Genomic DNA, 16,309 nt, shown 5'->3' with positions numbered 1-16,309 from the left:
TTTTTTTTTTTTTCTTTTTAAATATAAGGCAACTTGCCAACACATAATTTAAAAACTGGTCTTCAGTCACATTGCTTCAGATCACTAGAGAATTTCTGGCTAAAGAACAGTGGGTAGTATAGTAAACAAAACCCAAAATTTTAAATAAGAACATCAGCTCACATTCCCCAGAGACAAGAGGAAAAGTAAGGGCTTATTTGGTTTAAAAACAAAAAAAAAAAGCAGAGCTCAACTATGCATCTTTAACAGAAGGGTGCAAAAAATTACAACAAAGCATAATCTAAGTTTTAAAGTTACAGAAGAGTTTTAAATTTCTAGCCAACTAATTGTCACTTGGGAATGAGACGTGTTGAGCATGAAGAGGGTGTGCGAGAAGAATGGATGGGGGGGCGGGGGGGCAGGAGGGGCTGTTTCCAATATAGGCCCGTCTCCGGCTGTTAGAACCATGCTCACTTGGTAAAGGAAGAATTCAAAGAGCTTAAGGCTTTGTGTTTCTCTTTCTTCATCAAACTGAGGGGCTGCAAAAGGAGGTGACTAGCGGGTGAAAGTACCTGTGGGGCCACTCACAAGGCTACTCAAACCCACACGACATTCATACAGAAACATGACATTTAAAATTACAGTGTAGAGCAATATGCTTAGCCAGTGTAGAGAACCAAATGATTTTTTTTTGTTTTTTTTTTGTGTGGTTTTTTTTTTTGGTTTTTTTGGTGTTTTTAATTCCAAACTCCAATGTGATCATCCCTTACCTACCTAATACCTCAAGTAAGATCAGTGTTTTGTTTTGTTTTGCTTGAGGGTGGAGTGGGGGTGAGTTAGGAGAGAGCCAATAGTGAGAAAGGGATCTTATCCTGGAGGTCACTGAGTTTCTCTAGGGCTAGAAACGGGAGTCAGGAACCAAGCAGACCTCCCCCCACCCCCCCCTCAAAGCTATAGCCACGTGCCTGCAGGTGCCCTTGAGGAGTGTGGCAAGGGCAAGTGCAGCGGCCCTGTGATCAATTAGATGTAAAACAAAGCCTTGAGGACTGGAGGAGGGCTGAGAGAAGAAGACCGGTCAGTTTTGATTTGAGGTCTTTGGGTGAATAAGGAATTAGCTTCCAGAGCCCTTGGGAAGTCTGGCTTCTTAGTCCCAGAGACAGAGACAGACAGGGAGAGCCTTAGCTTCGGGCTGGGCACATACTGCTCTCTCGCATAGGACCCTTCCGTCAGCTCACACCTCAGTCCTAAGGGAAACAGGCAGAGCAGGAAGACAGGAGGCAGCTAGTGCGAAACGCACAGCAGTGTGCAGGACGGATGGGCGGATGACAGACAGAAGGACAGGACTGATAGGCAGGCAGCAGAGAGAAAAGGCCTGGGGTTGGGATTAGGTCCTAACATAAACCCAAAGGCTGCTGGAGCTGGTGGAGGGGAGAATGAGGGCAGAGGACCCTCCCACCCCCCGTCCTCAATGAGATCCCACCGAATTCTCTTTCTTAGACGTCTAAGAATGATCACATTGGAGCAGCAAAACTTGGAAACTATCCAATTACTCAAAAGTCAGACTAAACCTAGGAGGGTGATGTGATGTGTAGCTTGTGGCGGGCGCCGGGCTACCTATCTATACCCAGGGTGCTGAATATGAAGACTTCGACTATCTGTGGGGTCGGGGGCGCGGCTGCCGGGGGCTCGGTGGGCCTTGCTCAGCACGGCCAGGCTCTGTTCACGGAAGCAGGCCGGCTGGAAATCCCCACTCAGGTAATCCACCGTCTGCATCAAGCTGTTCTGGCTCGCCACGGGCCCGCCCCCGGTCCCTGCTCGGTAGTGCGCCCCAGCAGCCGCTGCACAGTCGAGGGGTGCACCTGTGGGCTGCCCACCATGGAACGGCATAGGGAGGTCCTGAGACCCCGAGCTGTCGCTATTGGGAGTGGGCAGAATGTTGTTCCACAGGGGTTGGAAGTAGTGACCATTGGGGTAGGCCAGTGGGGCTGCCAGGCCGTTGACTGGTGGGGAGGGGGTTGGCTTCTCCAGGGGTGGCTTCAGATGGAAAGACTGCGCCAGGCAGAGTTCCTGCGGGTAGGCGGGCGCCTTGCCCACAAAGCCAGGCCCTGCCAGCTCGCGTCCGGCAGCGTGCTTGCCTGTCAGGCCCGGGGCCGGCGTCCCACCAGCCTCACTGCACATCTGTTGGAGGTGGGCCAGCTGGTGCTGGTTCCAGGCCACTGGCTTGAGGTCGCTAGCGTAGCCAGTGGGGGCTCGAGAGATGCCCGTGGGCAGGTTGACAGGGCCTGTGGCCGCATGGGTGTGCTCCATGGGGTTGACCACACAGGAAGGCATTGGAGTGGGGACGCTGTGGGTCGACACCCGGGTGCTTGCATTGATGAGCAGACTGCGACTAATGGGGCTGGGGTTGGCGATCTGGCCCTCGCACACTGAGGTAGTGCTGATGCCGGCCCTCGTCTGGCAAAACTGGTTGATCTGGTGCACGATGCTGCTCAGGTCCGGGGGCTGGCTGTGCTGCAGGGTGGCCGCCATGGAAAGGGGGATCGTTGAGGTAGACACGGTCACATTCGGGGGGGCATCTGAGTCTGGCATCTTCCGGCCTCCATGCAGCAAGGGATTGGGGGGGTGCTGGAGACCTTGGTGAGACAGGGCCTGAGGGTGGACCAAGCCCTGGGTTTGGGCCATGGGCTGGGGGTGGCCCAGGCCCTGAGGCTGCTGGAGGCTCTGAGGGTGGGACAGCGCCTGGGGCGGCGGGATACCCTGAGGGTGCTGCAGCGTCTGGGGAGGGGCGTGGGCCAGGGTCTGTGCATGCTGCAGGGCCTGCTGGCGGGCCAGAGCCTGGGCCTGGGGGTGGGCTAAAGTGCTGGGTGCCACAGTAGCATAGGGTGCCACTGGGGGGTTCATGATGGCCTCAGGGAGCAACCGGGCTCGGGTGCCGTCAAAGTCCTTGAGGATGCTTTTGGCTGGCACTTTGACAATGGCAAGCAGGCCTGCCTTGGTGGCAGCCTGAGTCGGGTAGGGGCTGTAGCGCTGGGCTGATGTGTCGAGGCCGTTCACAGTACGACGAACGTGTTTCCGCTGGGGAACCTTCACACTGTTGGGGAAGATTTTTATAGTCAGTGGGTTGTTTGCGACCTTCTTAGCATACGCGTCCAATTCGGCTGGGGTAGGACAGTGAGCAGTTCTCATTTTCTGTGTAGTGTCCCCTAGAGAGAGAGAAGGGGAAGGAGAGCAGAGAAGGAGAGGGAGCTCATCAGTGCCAAGCCAACCAGCCCTCTACGTGCCCTTCTGCGGCCTGAGGCAGAGGAGGTGGGAACAGCTCAGGTGTCCTCCCTGGTCTTCACTTCACACCGAGCCTTGGCCCCCATGACAACAGAACTGCTGACACTTAGTACTTACAAGGGGCCAGGCCTTACGCTGAGTGACAGGCTCTCGCTGCTACTGCTTGAGGAAGGAAGTACTATCATGATTCCCATTTTACAAGTGCGGTCACCAAAGATCGGACTAGCAGAGGGACTTTCAAAAGTCTCGTATCTCACAGAGCCAGGACTTGGCCAATTCTCAGAGGTGACTTCTACATGGAACTCTCTCCACGTTCCTAGCAGCCCACGCTGGCCTGGGGGTTGAAGGTTCTAACCAGAGCTGCTTGTCAGGGCCCTCTGGGGCCACACGGTCCTTTCCCCAGGACACCCAGATAAAGAGGGCACCCAGAGTGACTACTCTTCAGTCTACAGCGGCCGGGGAGGCATCAGATTTCTCTTGGCCTTGGCAGCTAGGGCACCATGCCCACTGGGTGGGCATCCTGGCATAGTCGACAGGATGCTGCTTTTTCAGGGGCAGAGGAATAAGCTGCCAACATCCCTCCCCCACCCCCATGTCACAAGTTCACTTTTGTTTACCGCTTACTCTGGGCCTGACTGGGTGAAGATCAAAGGGCTTTATTTATTTCCTTGTGGGGGTGACAATAATGACAAGGCAGCAGGGAGGGAATTTGAGAAGAAAGGATTCGGAGAATCTTTAAGTCCCAAGAGCCAAAAATAGTCTGTATTCGGCCCTTGTCAGCTGTCACTTTCCAAAATGAAAGAGGAAAAACCTGCCTTCCTTTGGAGGCTGCGGAAACATCCACTCAATGTGCCTCATTACTGCTAACAGTCCCTTTGTTCCCATCTCCAGTGGCCTCCCATCAGGGGGCTCCAGCGGATGTGGAGCTTCCAGTCAAAGGGGAAAAGGTTCTGAGAACAAGAGCTCTTTAAGGACGCCAGGCTCCTGCAAGAGGTCTCTGCTCTGTTATTCCTCTCTCTCAGAGAGGATCTCCCGAGTATACACAGAAGGTGCTTAATAAAGGCTTGCTGAGTGAGTGAGTACACAGACTGCCCCGGGCAGAAGGAAAGGGGCTTGGCTGGGAGCCGCGGCTCAGCTAGCTGACTCGCTCCCTCCCTCCTCCCCTTGCAGAAGGCAGCCAGAAAGACCAAGGACGGAGCAGCGGACTGAATGCCCAGCTTGTGGCTTCAGCTGGCTTGGCGCAAAGAGACCCCATTCAGAGCCACGTCACGGGGCACCCACTAGAACAGAAGTCGGCTAGTGAGTGTGCTGGAAGGAAGCGGGCACAGCTGCCGTCCTCTGGTGACATTGCTGGTTAGCTGGCAACAACTAGTTAGAAACTGCTGCTCTTGGAAGCAGGAAAAGCAAGCTCAAGTATAGGAGGGGCAGAGAGATTTGGGCCCATGCTGAAACAAGGTAGAACTTAGTAAAAAGGGCACAGATAGTAAAAGTTTTGTGCTTTCAAATACTGGCACAATGCCCTGAACTTAGTAGGCACGCAACATATTTAAGAGTCTGCTTTACTTACTGAGTACAGAATAGGTGCTCGACCTGTAAATGAAATGTCTGTAAGATGGCTGGTTTGGAGAAGATCTTAAAAGGATGAATATGATGGTGACAACTGAGGGTAGGAAGGAGAGGGAGGCAGAGGCCCAGAATGCTTCCCCACCCACTGGGTAGCACTAGCTGGTGAGGAGGGTCAAAGCTCTGAGAACAGAGTCTGAGTTCTGCTTTTTATAAACCACTGTCCCTTAATGGGCTCCAGTCTCCATTAAGTGGGGCCGTTTTCTGACCGCTCTTACATTCTCCAGGGCAAGAAGATACAACAAAAATCTGGAATCACTGAAAAACAGTCCCTACACTCAACGTACCAGGATTCCATCAGACTGCCCTGGTCAGCCACTGCACTTAGATGTCTGTCTGGCTGGTCAGAATCGCGTGGCACTCCTGGCTCAGTACCTGACCCTGAGCAGACACATAGTAAATACTTGGTAACTGCCAAAGTGTAGGTACTGCCTGGCTGAACAGCTGGGGCTGAGAAACGGGAGTCTGAAGCTGCTGGGTTTTAGTTTAGACAGGAAGTGAAGGGCTGTCCCTGGGGTTTCCTCCAGGCGGGTGGGCTTCTTTCCTCAAAGGCCAAGAGAAAGGGATCCAGTGGCTTGCTGAATAACAGAGTTCCTTTGTTCCAAGCCAGTGCCAACTCGAAGGCTGGTGTTTTTCTAGCAGAGGCAGAAGGGAGCTGGGCCTCACTCAGGAGTATAAAATGGGACACTGATTAGTTCTCCATTGATGCTGACAGCGCTGATGAGGGCAGTCAAATAAAGGAATCCGAATCAAAGGAAGTAAGGGTGGGGAGAGTAGACACAGGCTACAGTGTCTTTGTTAAGGAAGAATCTCCAGGATGAGATGCGTATACTGGACTAGAGGCCACTTCTGGGAATCCAGCATTATCCACCTCACATACCACACGTAAGGCCAACCCTTAAAAAAGAGCCAAGTTTTTTTCAATACTTTATCTCAGTCTCCACACAGGCACCCTGGAGCCTTTCTTTCTTCTGTAACCTCTTCCCCTAAGTGCACAGCTAATACAGATACCACAGCTTTGTAAGCAACTTATTTAAATAACGAGTACCAGTAGTGTTTGTTATTAATCAAGACATAAGGCAGTGTAAAGAGGAAATCTGTGGCTAGGAAAAAAGAACAGATCCGAATTCCAGCACTGGCTCTATCATCTGATTACGCAGAGTTTCGGTCATTCCTCGTCTGAGTCGTCCCTCAACAAGGATGACGCCTGCTGTCCTACTCACAGAATCACTAAGATCAAGAGATGCAGTGAACGGGAAACGCTCTGTGGACAGGAACGACGACTGTCAATATCTATTATTCACAGATAGGTGTGGCTGCGTCGCCCACAGAGAGGACAAAGTAATCTGACCAAGGAAGCCCAACAGCCCGAGCCCCTGGACTCGAGTCAGAGAGTTCCACGTAGCAGAAAGCACTGTTGTCGATCCCAGGGGCTGGGGAGAAAATCTCCCTGAACCCAGGCTTCCCCACAGGGCCCGCCCGGTACAGCCTCCTGTGTGGAAGCCCAGAAGACGCGGCAGCGGGGGCAGAGGCACAGGCAGTGTGCTAACGCAGGCTCTGCAGTCTGACCAGTGTGAGCTCCAGGCCAGTTCTGGAACTGTACCGTGACTTTGGGAAGTGGTCAACTCTCTGGATCTCATCCTTAAAAGAAAGATGAGAATCCACCACACAGAATTATTGGGGAATGAATGAGAACATTTATAAAAATATTCAAGATAGTGCCTGGCACATGGCAAACCCTCAGCAGATGTTAGCTAATATTGCTGATATTTCTATGAGTTTATCCAGTGATTGGGCCAATTCACCATTTCCAGGCCCTTCCAGTAGGGGGCAGACAGGCATACAAAGAAGCAGTAAAAGACTGTAATTTTGACATTTGTACTAGGCCCCAAGACTCTACAATCAAAGAGGTCAGAGTTGCGTCTAAAAGATGATTTGAGAATCAAGGATATTTGGTCATTTCAGCCATTCACTCAGAAACATTTATTGAGCCACTACTATATACCTGACTATAAGCTAAGGAAATAGGAGTAGAAGCTTGGGGTTAACGAAGAAAAACTGTTCAAAAACACATTTTCTGGGGAACTGGGAGAAGATGGGTCAGAGGAAAACAAATTTTCAAGCACAGAGTTCCAAAATGGCTGAGGACTCTCAAAAGCAAGGACACCATATAATCTAGGAAAGCTCTAGGAGAGCATCCACTTAACCCTAACTGTGGTCCTCTACCAAGTACAAGACCTACCCCAAGCCAAGAAGTTCTTTAATCTAGCCTGCTCTACAGCAAATTATACATCTAGGACAGCAAATGCATTACATCCCTCTACACACATGGAAAAGGAAGGGAGAAGAGAAAATGTAGAGCTAGAAGGGATCAATCCTGTGATTCTGTACATATGGCGGCTCGAGCCTGGGGAAAAGGGATTAGCACAGTGACCTACAGTGCTGGGCCAAGAAGCCACATGTCCCTGATCCATCGCGCCTGCCTTGAGCTGCTGAATCTTACAATATAAAGCACAGTAAGCTATAAACTTCTATACCCCATCCCCACCCCACCAGATACCAAGCTCTGTGTTTCTAGCAAGCTGTAAGAGCCTACTGAGGATGGGAGGTAGGGAAAGGCTGAACTGCAAAGCTGGGAAACTGGTTTTAAGGTCTGTGTAGCTGATAGGCTTGGGCTCTGAGCAGTCTTTAGCTGCTGGTTCCCAGCGGATACGGTTTATGCTCCATCTCACCTTAACTGTAAATGTTTAACAGCTGTAAGTCACGTGATAGGATTTTTCGTATACATTTTGGGAGAGGAAAGAAGAAAGCAAGCAAGTTTAAAACACCAATAGGATTTCTCCTCTGCAAAGGTATGAATTTAGTAAAGGATAGTAACAAGAGATTCAAATACACGGTCCCCCAAATGGAAAGGTGAGCCTAAAACCAGGAAAGAAGGGTATCTCAATTCTCGACTATAGATTGGGGGCTGGGGTTGGCAGGGGCTGTTTAGGGGCTGCTTTGGGGAGAAGTGGAGATCCAAAGTCAGCACCCAAGATAAAGCTGACAATTTGCCTTTCCTCCCAAATGGCTCGTCCATTGATATCACATCTCTGGGTACAGCTGTCAGAGTGAGTTAAGGAATCTAGAAGACACTGAATTTTTCTTTGTCATCTTACTGTATGCTTCCAAGTATACTTCCTCTCCAGCCATGTCCCTGGAAGCCCAAAACCAGTCACAATGCAGTAAGCACTGCAGGTATGCGTGGCCAGGGAGCACGTACAGCTTTATCACCTAGTCGTCATTCATGAAGAGAAAGGCTGGGGGAAAAGCTACTACAGCAGAGCTTCTGGCCTCTGGTGCAGAAGGAAGACTGTCAACTTTGGCTCTGTCATTACTGAAGTTGGAGTCTGGCCAAATCCCAGAACTAACCAGGCCCTCAGTCTTACTCTCCTCTCAAAAAAAGAAAGAAAGAAAGAAAGAAAGAAATCAAGAGGCTGGATCATTTTTAATTTCTGAAGATGATCTCACAGAACAGGGGCTGGCAAACTACAGCCTGGGGGAAAACAATCTAGCTGCTGTGTTTTTACAAAGTTTTATAGAACACAGTCACATACATCTGTTTACATACTGTCGGCGCTGCATTTGCCCTGTAACAGCAGAGCTGAGTAGATGCAACAGACAGCATATGGCCCACAAAGCCTAAAACATTTGCTATGTATCTGGCCCTTTCTAGAAAAAGCTTGCCAAATCTTGTCATAAAGGACTCAGGTAAGGGACTGAGGCACCTTTTCTATTAAAGGGTAAGCCTAGATAACTCACTGATTTCCCCTTTTTGCTCTGAATGGAAGGTCTATTCCAAATTTATGGTCATTATGACACTTGAAGATACTGTACACGGTAATGAACCAGAACCAGAATCTTTCCCTTGCACATCGCGCAGTGCAAGGACAGAGGCAGCAATCTGGGAAAGTATGAAGTATTAAAGCCCCAGTTCCAGCCAGGCTAAGGCAGGAATTCTAACAGTTCTGAAAAGCTCAATCTTGTGGGAAGTATATGAGCAGGAACACGCCCCGAGATACTGAGAAAGCTATCTCCCCATCCCTCGGAACTGAAGGCAAAAGCTTTGCTTGCTGTGAACTGAGCTCACTGGCTCCAAAGGCAGACAGCAAAGCCAAAGGGAGCTGTCTGTTTCCATGGCGGAGTGTGCAGAGATCAAAACAACAGAACAGTGTAAATAGTTGGTTTCAGAGATACGGTAAGTAACCTGGACTGTGCGTTTTCATTCAATTCCTCATGGGGGTTCAAACTGAGACACTTTTTTGAAGTGAAACTCCTTATGGCTTTGTTGCTCAACAGATAACTATCAGCAACAATTAAAATGAAGATGCTATACACTGGGAAGTTCTAGTATTTTAGAGCATCTCTCTGATCACAGAAGTGTCTCCTATTGTTGACAAGGTTTTGCAACTGCTTTCTTTTGTCTGTACTGAAGAATGTCTTGGAAGTACCCAAGTTCATGGTCAATGTACCCCAGATGTGCCTCTGAAGTAGCCCAAGTGTAGGGACAAAGTAAAGTATCACATCCTTCCCTGGGATCCAGATTACTTACATTTCTGAAGTCCAGTGTTCATCTGCGTGTGAGAAAGAAGCTGAAAGGACAGGTCACCTGGCCCTGGGAGACAGGCTAGCATGGCAGACCGGCATCAACACCACATGGGGCAGTCACTCACACTGTAATGAACAAAAACACAAGGTCATGGAACACAAGGCAACTCACTCAAGGAGGACACCAGGGACATCTGACACGAGCAGCACAGGCCCAAGTGTAGATAGAGAAGCAATTTGATTAGCAGCATGCTGGTTGGAAATATATCCATGTCTTTATCTGTAGAAACAATTTGCTCCCGACTATTACTATGGGTAAAACGGTATTTCAATCAGCACAGATGAGTAGATAGGAAAAATAAAAACCAGAAAATACCATCCACGCAATTACATGGAAAACACAGGTGCATCTGTAAGGTCTTTTATGCTCACAAGCTCTAGATGCACTCAGCTGGCACTGGCATTTCCTGCAGAGAGGCACCGCCTCTCCCTATCAGGGGCTTTTGGATAGGCCCGTGCGGCTGCCAGATAAATGGCACGCTGGCTCTCATCTGTGCCCCAGCTACGGTAGGAGCAGAAAGGCTAGGGCACATTCTAACTGAGGGGAAATAATGATTTCTCCCCGAAAATAAAACATCTTTCCTGAAGAGAGCAGGCCCTCATAGGGCCGGGGGCTGGTTGGGGGCTGGGGCAGTCAGGCCATTTCCAAAGGCAGTACAGTACACGAGGTGCAAAGGCACCTGAAGTTTGACTTGTGACCCCCGTAACCTGACCTCACTTTTAAAAGGGAAGAAAGAGCACAGCATCACAGGAGATACAATTAACTACTGTTAAAGCAAATGCTGTTTCTAAGTTTCTGGGGATTCACCTTTCCTATTGCCTATCACACAATTAAGACTTCCGGGCCACCCTGCCCCATCCCCCCAAACTGTACTGCTCCCAAAGGAGATCAAGGAAGTAGTAGGCAGCCAGCAGCTTTCTTGGGGCAGGCGATCCGGACATTATGTCAAGATAGCATGGTTTCATCAGTGTTATCTACCAACAAGACACACACAGCCCTAGCAAGCTGTGTATGGTGGCCTTTGTAGTGAAGGAAACCTTGCCAACAATGTCAAGCTCCCTGCAGACCAAGGGAGCTTATTTCTCAAACAAGTCTAATGAACTCAGTTAAAACATGAAATTCCTTTCTCCTACTGCAAAACCCAGAAATGAAGGTGGCATATTAAGACTTTAGATCACAACTGAAGAGTGGGGGGAAAGCTCGAATGTTAAACAAAGACCACAAAACCTTTCTTTCTCTTGGAGGGCCCTCTCAGGTATGTGAAACTACCTTGTCATGATGGGTATCAGAGAGCTCCAGCTTGCGAGGCCAGGTAGCTGAAAAGATACTTTGTAAACGAGGCTGCTCAAACTGTGTCTAAGATAGCAACTGCAGAAAGATTGAATGCCTCAATGAGAATAGAGCCGCCCAAGAGTTCTTGGCACAGATTCAGTCTTTTTAGGTCTCTGGTGGGTGGGATAACAGAATGAACACTGTGTGCCAACTGCAGTGCCTCAAGAAATAAAAAGAGTTCTGTTGGGGTCAGCTGACTGAGGTACTGCTTAGAGTCTTGTCCCTTGTGAATGCTGGTATCTATTTAATATCCTCTCCCCTTTGGTCCTAATATAGCTGAGGGCAAACTCCAAGGAAAAGAAGGGAATTAACAAACACTGGAGCCTAATATTGTGAAATCGGTTATATAAGGGGCTTTAGTGATGTTTTCTCTTTTAAATTAAAGTTTATTGGGGTGACAATTGTTAGTAAAGTTACATAGATTTCAGGTGTACAATTCTGTATTACATCATCTATAAATCCAATTGTGTGTTCACCACCCAGAGTCAGTTCTCCTTCCATCACCATATATTTGACAGTGGTGTTTTCTTAATTAGGTCTCCCAACCTTTCTTGGAGATAGGTAATAATTTCATTTGTCATCTCATCATCTCTAGCCTGGATTACGACAATAGCCTTCTAAATAATCGCTCTCTTCCACCCTTGCCCCTATCACTCTATCTATTCTACACACAGCAGCCAGAGTAATTTATTTTTTTAATTGGAAATTTTATCAGCTCAAAAATCTCCAGTGACTTCCTATAGAATAAAATACAAAATCCTAACATGGCCCACCAGGCCTTCCGTATTCTCTTCCTACTCCACCTCCGACCTCCGCTCCTAACCTCCTGCCCCTCTTGCTGACTCTCCTCAGCCACAGTGGTCTCCCTGCAGCTCCCCCAAGGAGCTAAGCACACTCCCAACTCCAGGCCTGTACTTCATCTGGAAAACAAATACTGTGGTGATGGAAGTAGGAAGAATCCGTTCACTCAGCTGTCTTGCAGATACACCCTCTCCCGGCCCCTTTTGGAAGGACCTAATCTATGAATGACCACTGTATCTCTGATGTACCTGTTAAATCTTGACTCTTGCAGCCAAAAAGAAATATGGGTGTGGATCCTAAGAGTTGACGGCAACATACTGCCCCTCAAGCCACAACTCTGGATTTCAACAGCAGATCAGGAAAGAATTAAACCAGCTAAACTGTGGCAAAGAGGTATTAAAGAATTTACTGACAATGAACAAAGGTTCAAAAATAAAAAGGTGAAGGGCCGGCCTGGTGGCGCAGGCGGTTAGAGCTCCATGCTCCTAACTCCGAAGGCTGCCGGTTCGATTCCCACATGGGCCAGTGAGCTCTCAACCACAAGGTTGCCAGTTCAATTCCTCAAATCCCGCAAGGGATGGTGGGCTGTGCCCCCTGCAACTAGCAACGGCAACTGGACCTGGAGCTGAGCTGCACCCTCCACAACTAAGACTGAAAGGACAGCGGCTTGACTTGGAAGAAATCCTGGAAGTACACACTGTTCCCCAATAAAGTCCTGTTCCCCTTCCCCAATAAAATCTTAAAAATAAATAAACAAACAAAAAGGTGAATATTGTAAAGACTCTAGAAAGTCAATTTTTAGTTTGGGCAGGAGGCAGTAAATGAGTAAGAAAGAAACCAGAGCTTGGCGCCCTCCACGATTATATCCTCAACAAGAACCATAGCAAGTCTAGAATATTCTTGAGCTCTCCCTGGCATCATCTGGGCTGCTGAAAGTACAGCCCCTAATTTGTGAGTCAAGAGTTCAGGGATCTGTCTGCCATCCTTTCCAAAAGACTGCCCCCTGTGCTAAGGAAGTCTTCAGGCGACTTGCCCAGTTTCACTGAAGTCAAGAATCAGACTCTGCTGGAGCAGGGAAGGCAGGGAATGTGGCGAGGTCACGAGGGCTGTGACGAAACAGGAAGGAAGCAACTTCCTTCCACAACCCATTCTAGAGAGCAGGGATGCAGAGCATAAAAGCACTCCTCTGAAGGCCTGGCAGCTGAGCACAGGCCTTTTAATTTCCAAACACCCACGCGTTCTGATTACCATCTGGCTTTTCTTAAATGTAAATTCCAATGTAATTTTACAGCTGGTATTTCCAGAAGCACAATTAGACCCGGAAAGCAACACTAGCACAACCTTCTGAAAGGGCTTCAAAATTCAAGTCCTGGCTTCTGAACAGAATCCAGTAGTAATCCAGAGCTCAGGCCAAGTGAGCTGCAGCCGTGACAGAGAAAGCAACAAAGATCCCCTTGGCAGAGCGCTCTGTGAGCGCTCAGCCAGCTTTGCTAGCGCCAGCTGCTCCTGAAGCAGGGGGACGACTGTGTCACAGTGAGCCGAGAACTAAGGTGTTCAAACTCTCCTGGGACATTCACACAAGTGCTAGCATTTCCCAGACTACCTCTAATGAAGGGACAAAACTTGTCTCCACTGGGAACACTCAAAGGTACTTTCATCCTCAGAAGACTGAGAGAGATTTTATTCGTTGTGGTGTTACACTCTGTTTTGCGGGTGGCATGTGATAAAGAACCATCTCTGCCTTTGGGTGGGCCTGTGCGGGTAGGAAAACCTCACTTACGTATGTGCCGATTGTCCCTGCTTATGCTTAAGACCACTGAAGGGGAGAGGAAAGAGGAAGAGCCTTCTTCATGTTATCTGGTGGGAAAAGAGGGAGAAAGAAGGCAAATGCTGTCAACGAAATCTTTACTTGAGGGGATGGTGGTGAAGACCAGCACAGTCTCACCACCCACAATCTAGAACCTTCCCGTACACCTTTTTGCCAGTTCTCTCTCCTGCTTTCCAGCCCACACACATTCAAACAGAACCACCGCCCCAAAGGTTGACTAGCCCAATTTCTGAATCATGCTGTGGTTCAAAAATTTGTACCTGCCATTTATGAACTTTAATTGAAAGTGAAATTGAGAACAGTACCATCTCCAAGATCAGGGTAGTGAAAGACAATGTTATGCCGCTTGTTATTTGACTCCACTGTATAAAATACATCCAACAGTGAAAACCCTGAGTAGATACATCTTAAGAGAATCTGATTAACATTGAGAAACTGAATTAATTAAAAGAGTTATCACTACCTCTGAATTAGCCTTTTTATCCACGAGCTAAAAAGACTACTTTTTGATAATGGGAGAAAAAGTTTTATCCTACTGTTCCCTGTTCCTGTACTTCTGGGGTCCCAAAAATTAGGTGAAAACTTAAGGGAAACACCAAAATACTGCTCTGGGGAAAATAAACAGGGCCAAAGATGGAAAAAATTACATGTTTATCAAATCAGACTGCAAAATCAGTCATCTTTATGATCGGTTACAATCAGCCCAGGTAACTGAATTTCCAACAGAAGTATACTTTCCACTATTTACCCAACCTGAATAAAGTTCAGCCATTGCTCAAAGACATCTTTCTTCTCTATTTTTAAACCAATACATGACCCAAAAGTCACTTGCAGTTGTGACCTCACAACTCTTGGCTGGGGAAAGAGCAAGAGAGAAAGATGGATGCTCACTCCGGACTTCCACTGCGGAGAGTCCAGAACTACCTACGAGGCAAACCATCTCCACAAAGCTGACTACATGAGGCTCAAGGGCTTTGGAAACATCGATGACTTCTAACTTCCCTTTAGGACCCATCACAACAGGTCCTCTTCCTACCGTCTTGTTTCCCACCCCCACCACAGTCCCTACCGGTGTTCTCTCTGCTGGCGCTTTAACAAGACGCTCTTTCCTGGATCCCCGTATTACTTAACTCATCTACGACCCAGTACTCTCTTGAATTTGTGATTCAGGTACCAGGAAAAGTATCCTCCTGGGACATTCTAACCTTTCTTTACACCTGAGTGTTAGTTTCCTAAGACCAGAGCCCGTCTTACTGGGTCAGGAATAACGTTATTCACATAATAGATGTTTAATCAATATTACTGGCTCACATTCCTGAAGACTAGCACACACTTTAAGCCCAGGCTCTAGAACTTATCTGAATTTATGTTCTTGAAACAAAATGGGTAATACTACTAGTGCCAACAAGTGTGTGCGTGTGAGCTCAGGTACCTTCACTCTGGGAAAGAGGTCAGAGGAGATCAAAAAAAAAAAAAAAAAAAAAAAAAAAAGCCCAGGTACTACTTTTGCCCTGTATTGGAAAGTACCATTTGGCTTCTGGACTTTTAATCCCCTTGAAGTAGAAATCAGTGTTTCTAAAAATCCGAAAATGCAACCTGTGTTCGTTGCAGGCAGCCAAGTCAGAACGTGCAATTTTTCATTACAGTATGTAAGAAAAGGCTTGAGTCCACAGCCTGTCGGGGTTGGATCGCTGCAGCTTAAGCTGAACCAAGGTAGACTGACCTCTACATTTAACCATATTCATAATCCCAAGTACAGCTGTCAGACTGGGTAGAATCTTACTCATAAGTAATTGTGCCCTGTAAGACAGCAAGAACAAGAAGCCAGAAGAAACCCCTTCCTTGAGATAAGACACAAATGTTGGATTTTTACCTTTTACAATTTCCTGTAGAAACTTGTACTAAATCAGAAAGTTTCAAATTATTATTCACATGAAATATAAGTCAACAAATATGCTATAATTATGTGGCAATTTTTAATCTTTAGAGTCTTGAGTCCCACACCCGTCCATGAAAAGCTACCACATTTGACAGAAAAGCACTGATTTCACAGCCAGATGGGGAAATTGAGGCAAGAGAGCCAAACCATTCCTTAGAACGGAAATCTGCAGGAAAGACATCAACACTGGGTGTCTAGAAAGTCCTTTAACAAGCCGGACCACAGACAGGTACTCATTCTGATAAAAATGGAAAAGCCAGTTCCTCAGTGCAGCTTCTGTAATCTTACAGATCACAGCCACAACATGGAAAAAGAATTTGAGGAATTCAGCAGGCTGTTAAATAATTGGCAAGCATGTGTTTAGAGAACAGCTAAACAAGTTGCTTATTCATGTGCTTTCTCCTCCCCTCAACTACATGAGGTACCACAGAGGCCAGATTTTTTTATAGACTCCCTCGTTTCAGAATCACCAGAGTAGGCCCTCTAACCCAGCCTGCAGTCTGAAGGGTGAGAGAAGTTTGAGAGGCTTAAGGGCATGTAGAAAGCTCGCACCATCTGGGTACCTTAACGACAAGGTGTTATTCTGAAACAAGCCTAGATGAGAGGCTGGGGTCTGTGTGTGCCTGCACTTCCTGACCCCGAAGCAGGTGTCTGCCTTTTGTGGGTCTAATGTGCCTCATCCAAGTTCACTCACTGCTGCATTTAGAAACTTCAAGGGCTGGCCCGGTGGCTCAGGCGGTTGGAGCTCCTCCATGCTCCTAACTCCAAAGGCTGCCTGTTCAATTCCCACATGGGCCAGTGGACTCTCTGAGTCCCGCAAGGGATGGTGGGCTGCGCCCCCTGCAACTAGCAACAGCAACTGGACCTGGAGCTGAGCTGC

At 48.0% G+C, this 16,309-nt stretch overlaps 1 protein-coding gene across 5 annotated transcripts in view; it reads right to left on the bottom strand.

The window, feature by feature from the left end:
* Positions 1-14: 14 nt before the first annotated feature.
* FAM222B (family with sequence similarity 222 member B) overlaps positions 15-16,309 on the bottom strand; it is a 54,029-nt gene continuing 37,734 nt past the window's right edge. For 4 of the 5 annotated variants that reach the window (XM_033089703.1, XM_033089705.1, XM_033089704.1 and 1 more), the window contains exons 2-3: positions 9,473-9,594; positions 15-3,182 (exon numbers count right to left, since the gene is read on the bottom strand). In XM_033089703.1, the coding sequence (XP_032945594.1) occupies positions 1,594-3,182; positions 9,473-9,554 (1,671 nt within the window). In that variant the 5' untranslated portion in view covers positions 9,555-9,594 and the 3' untranslated portion in view covers positions 15-1,593. The remainder of the gene's footprint in view (positions 3,183-9,472; positions 9,595-16,309) is intronic. The other variant, XM_033089707.1, reaches the window with a different exon arrangement.

This window comes from Rhinolophus ferrumequinum, chromosome 21 (genome assembly GCF_004115265.2).
Source record: "Rhinolophus ferrumequinum isolate MPI-CBG mRhiFer1 chromosome 21, mRhiFer1_v1.p, whole genome shotgun sequence".
Taxonomy (NCBI): domain Eukaryota; kingdom Metazoa; phylum Chordata; class Mammalia; order Chiroptera; family Rhinolophidae; genus Rhinolophus; species Rhinolophus ferrumequinum.
This window is presented reverse-complemented; position numbering and strand designations above follow the sequence as displayed.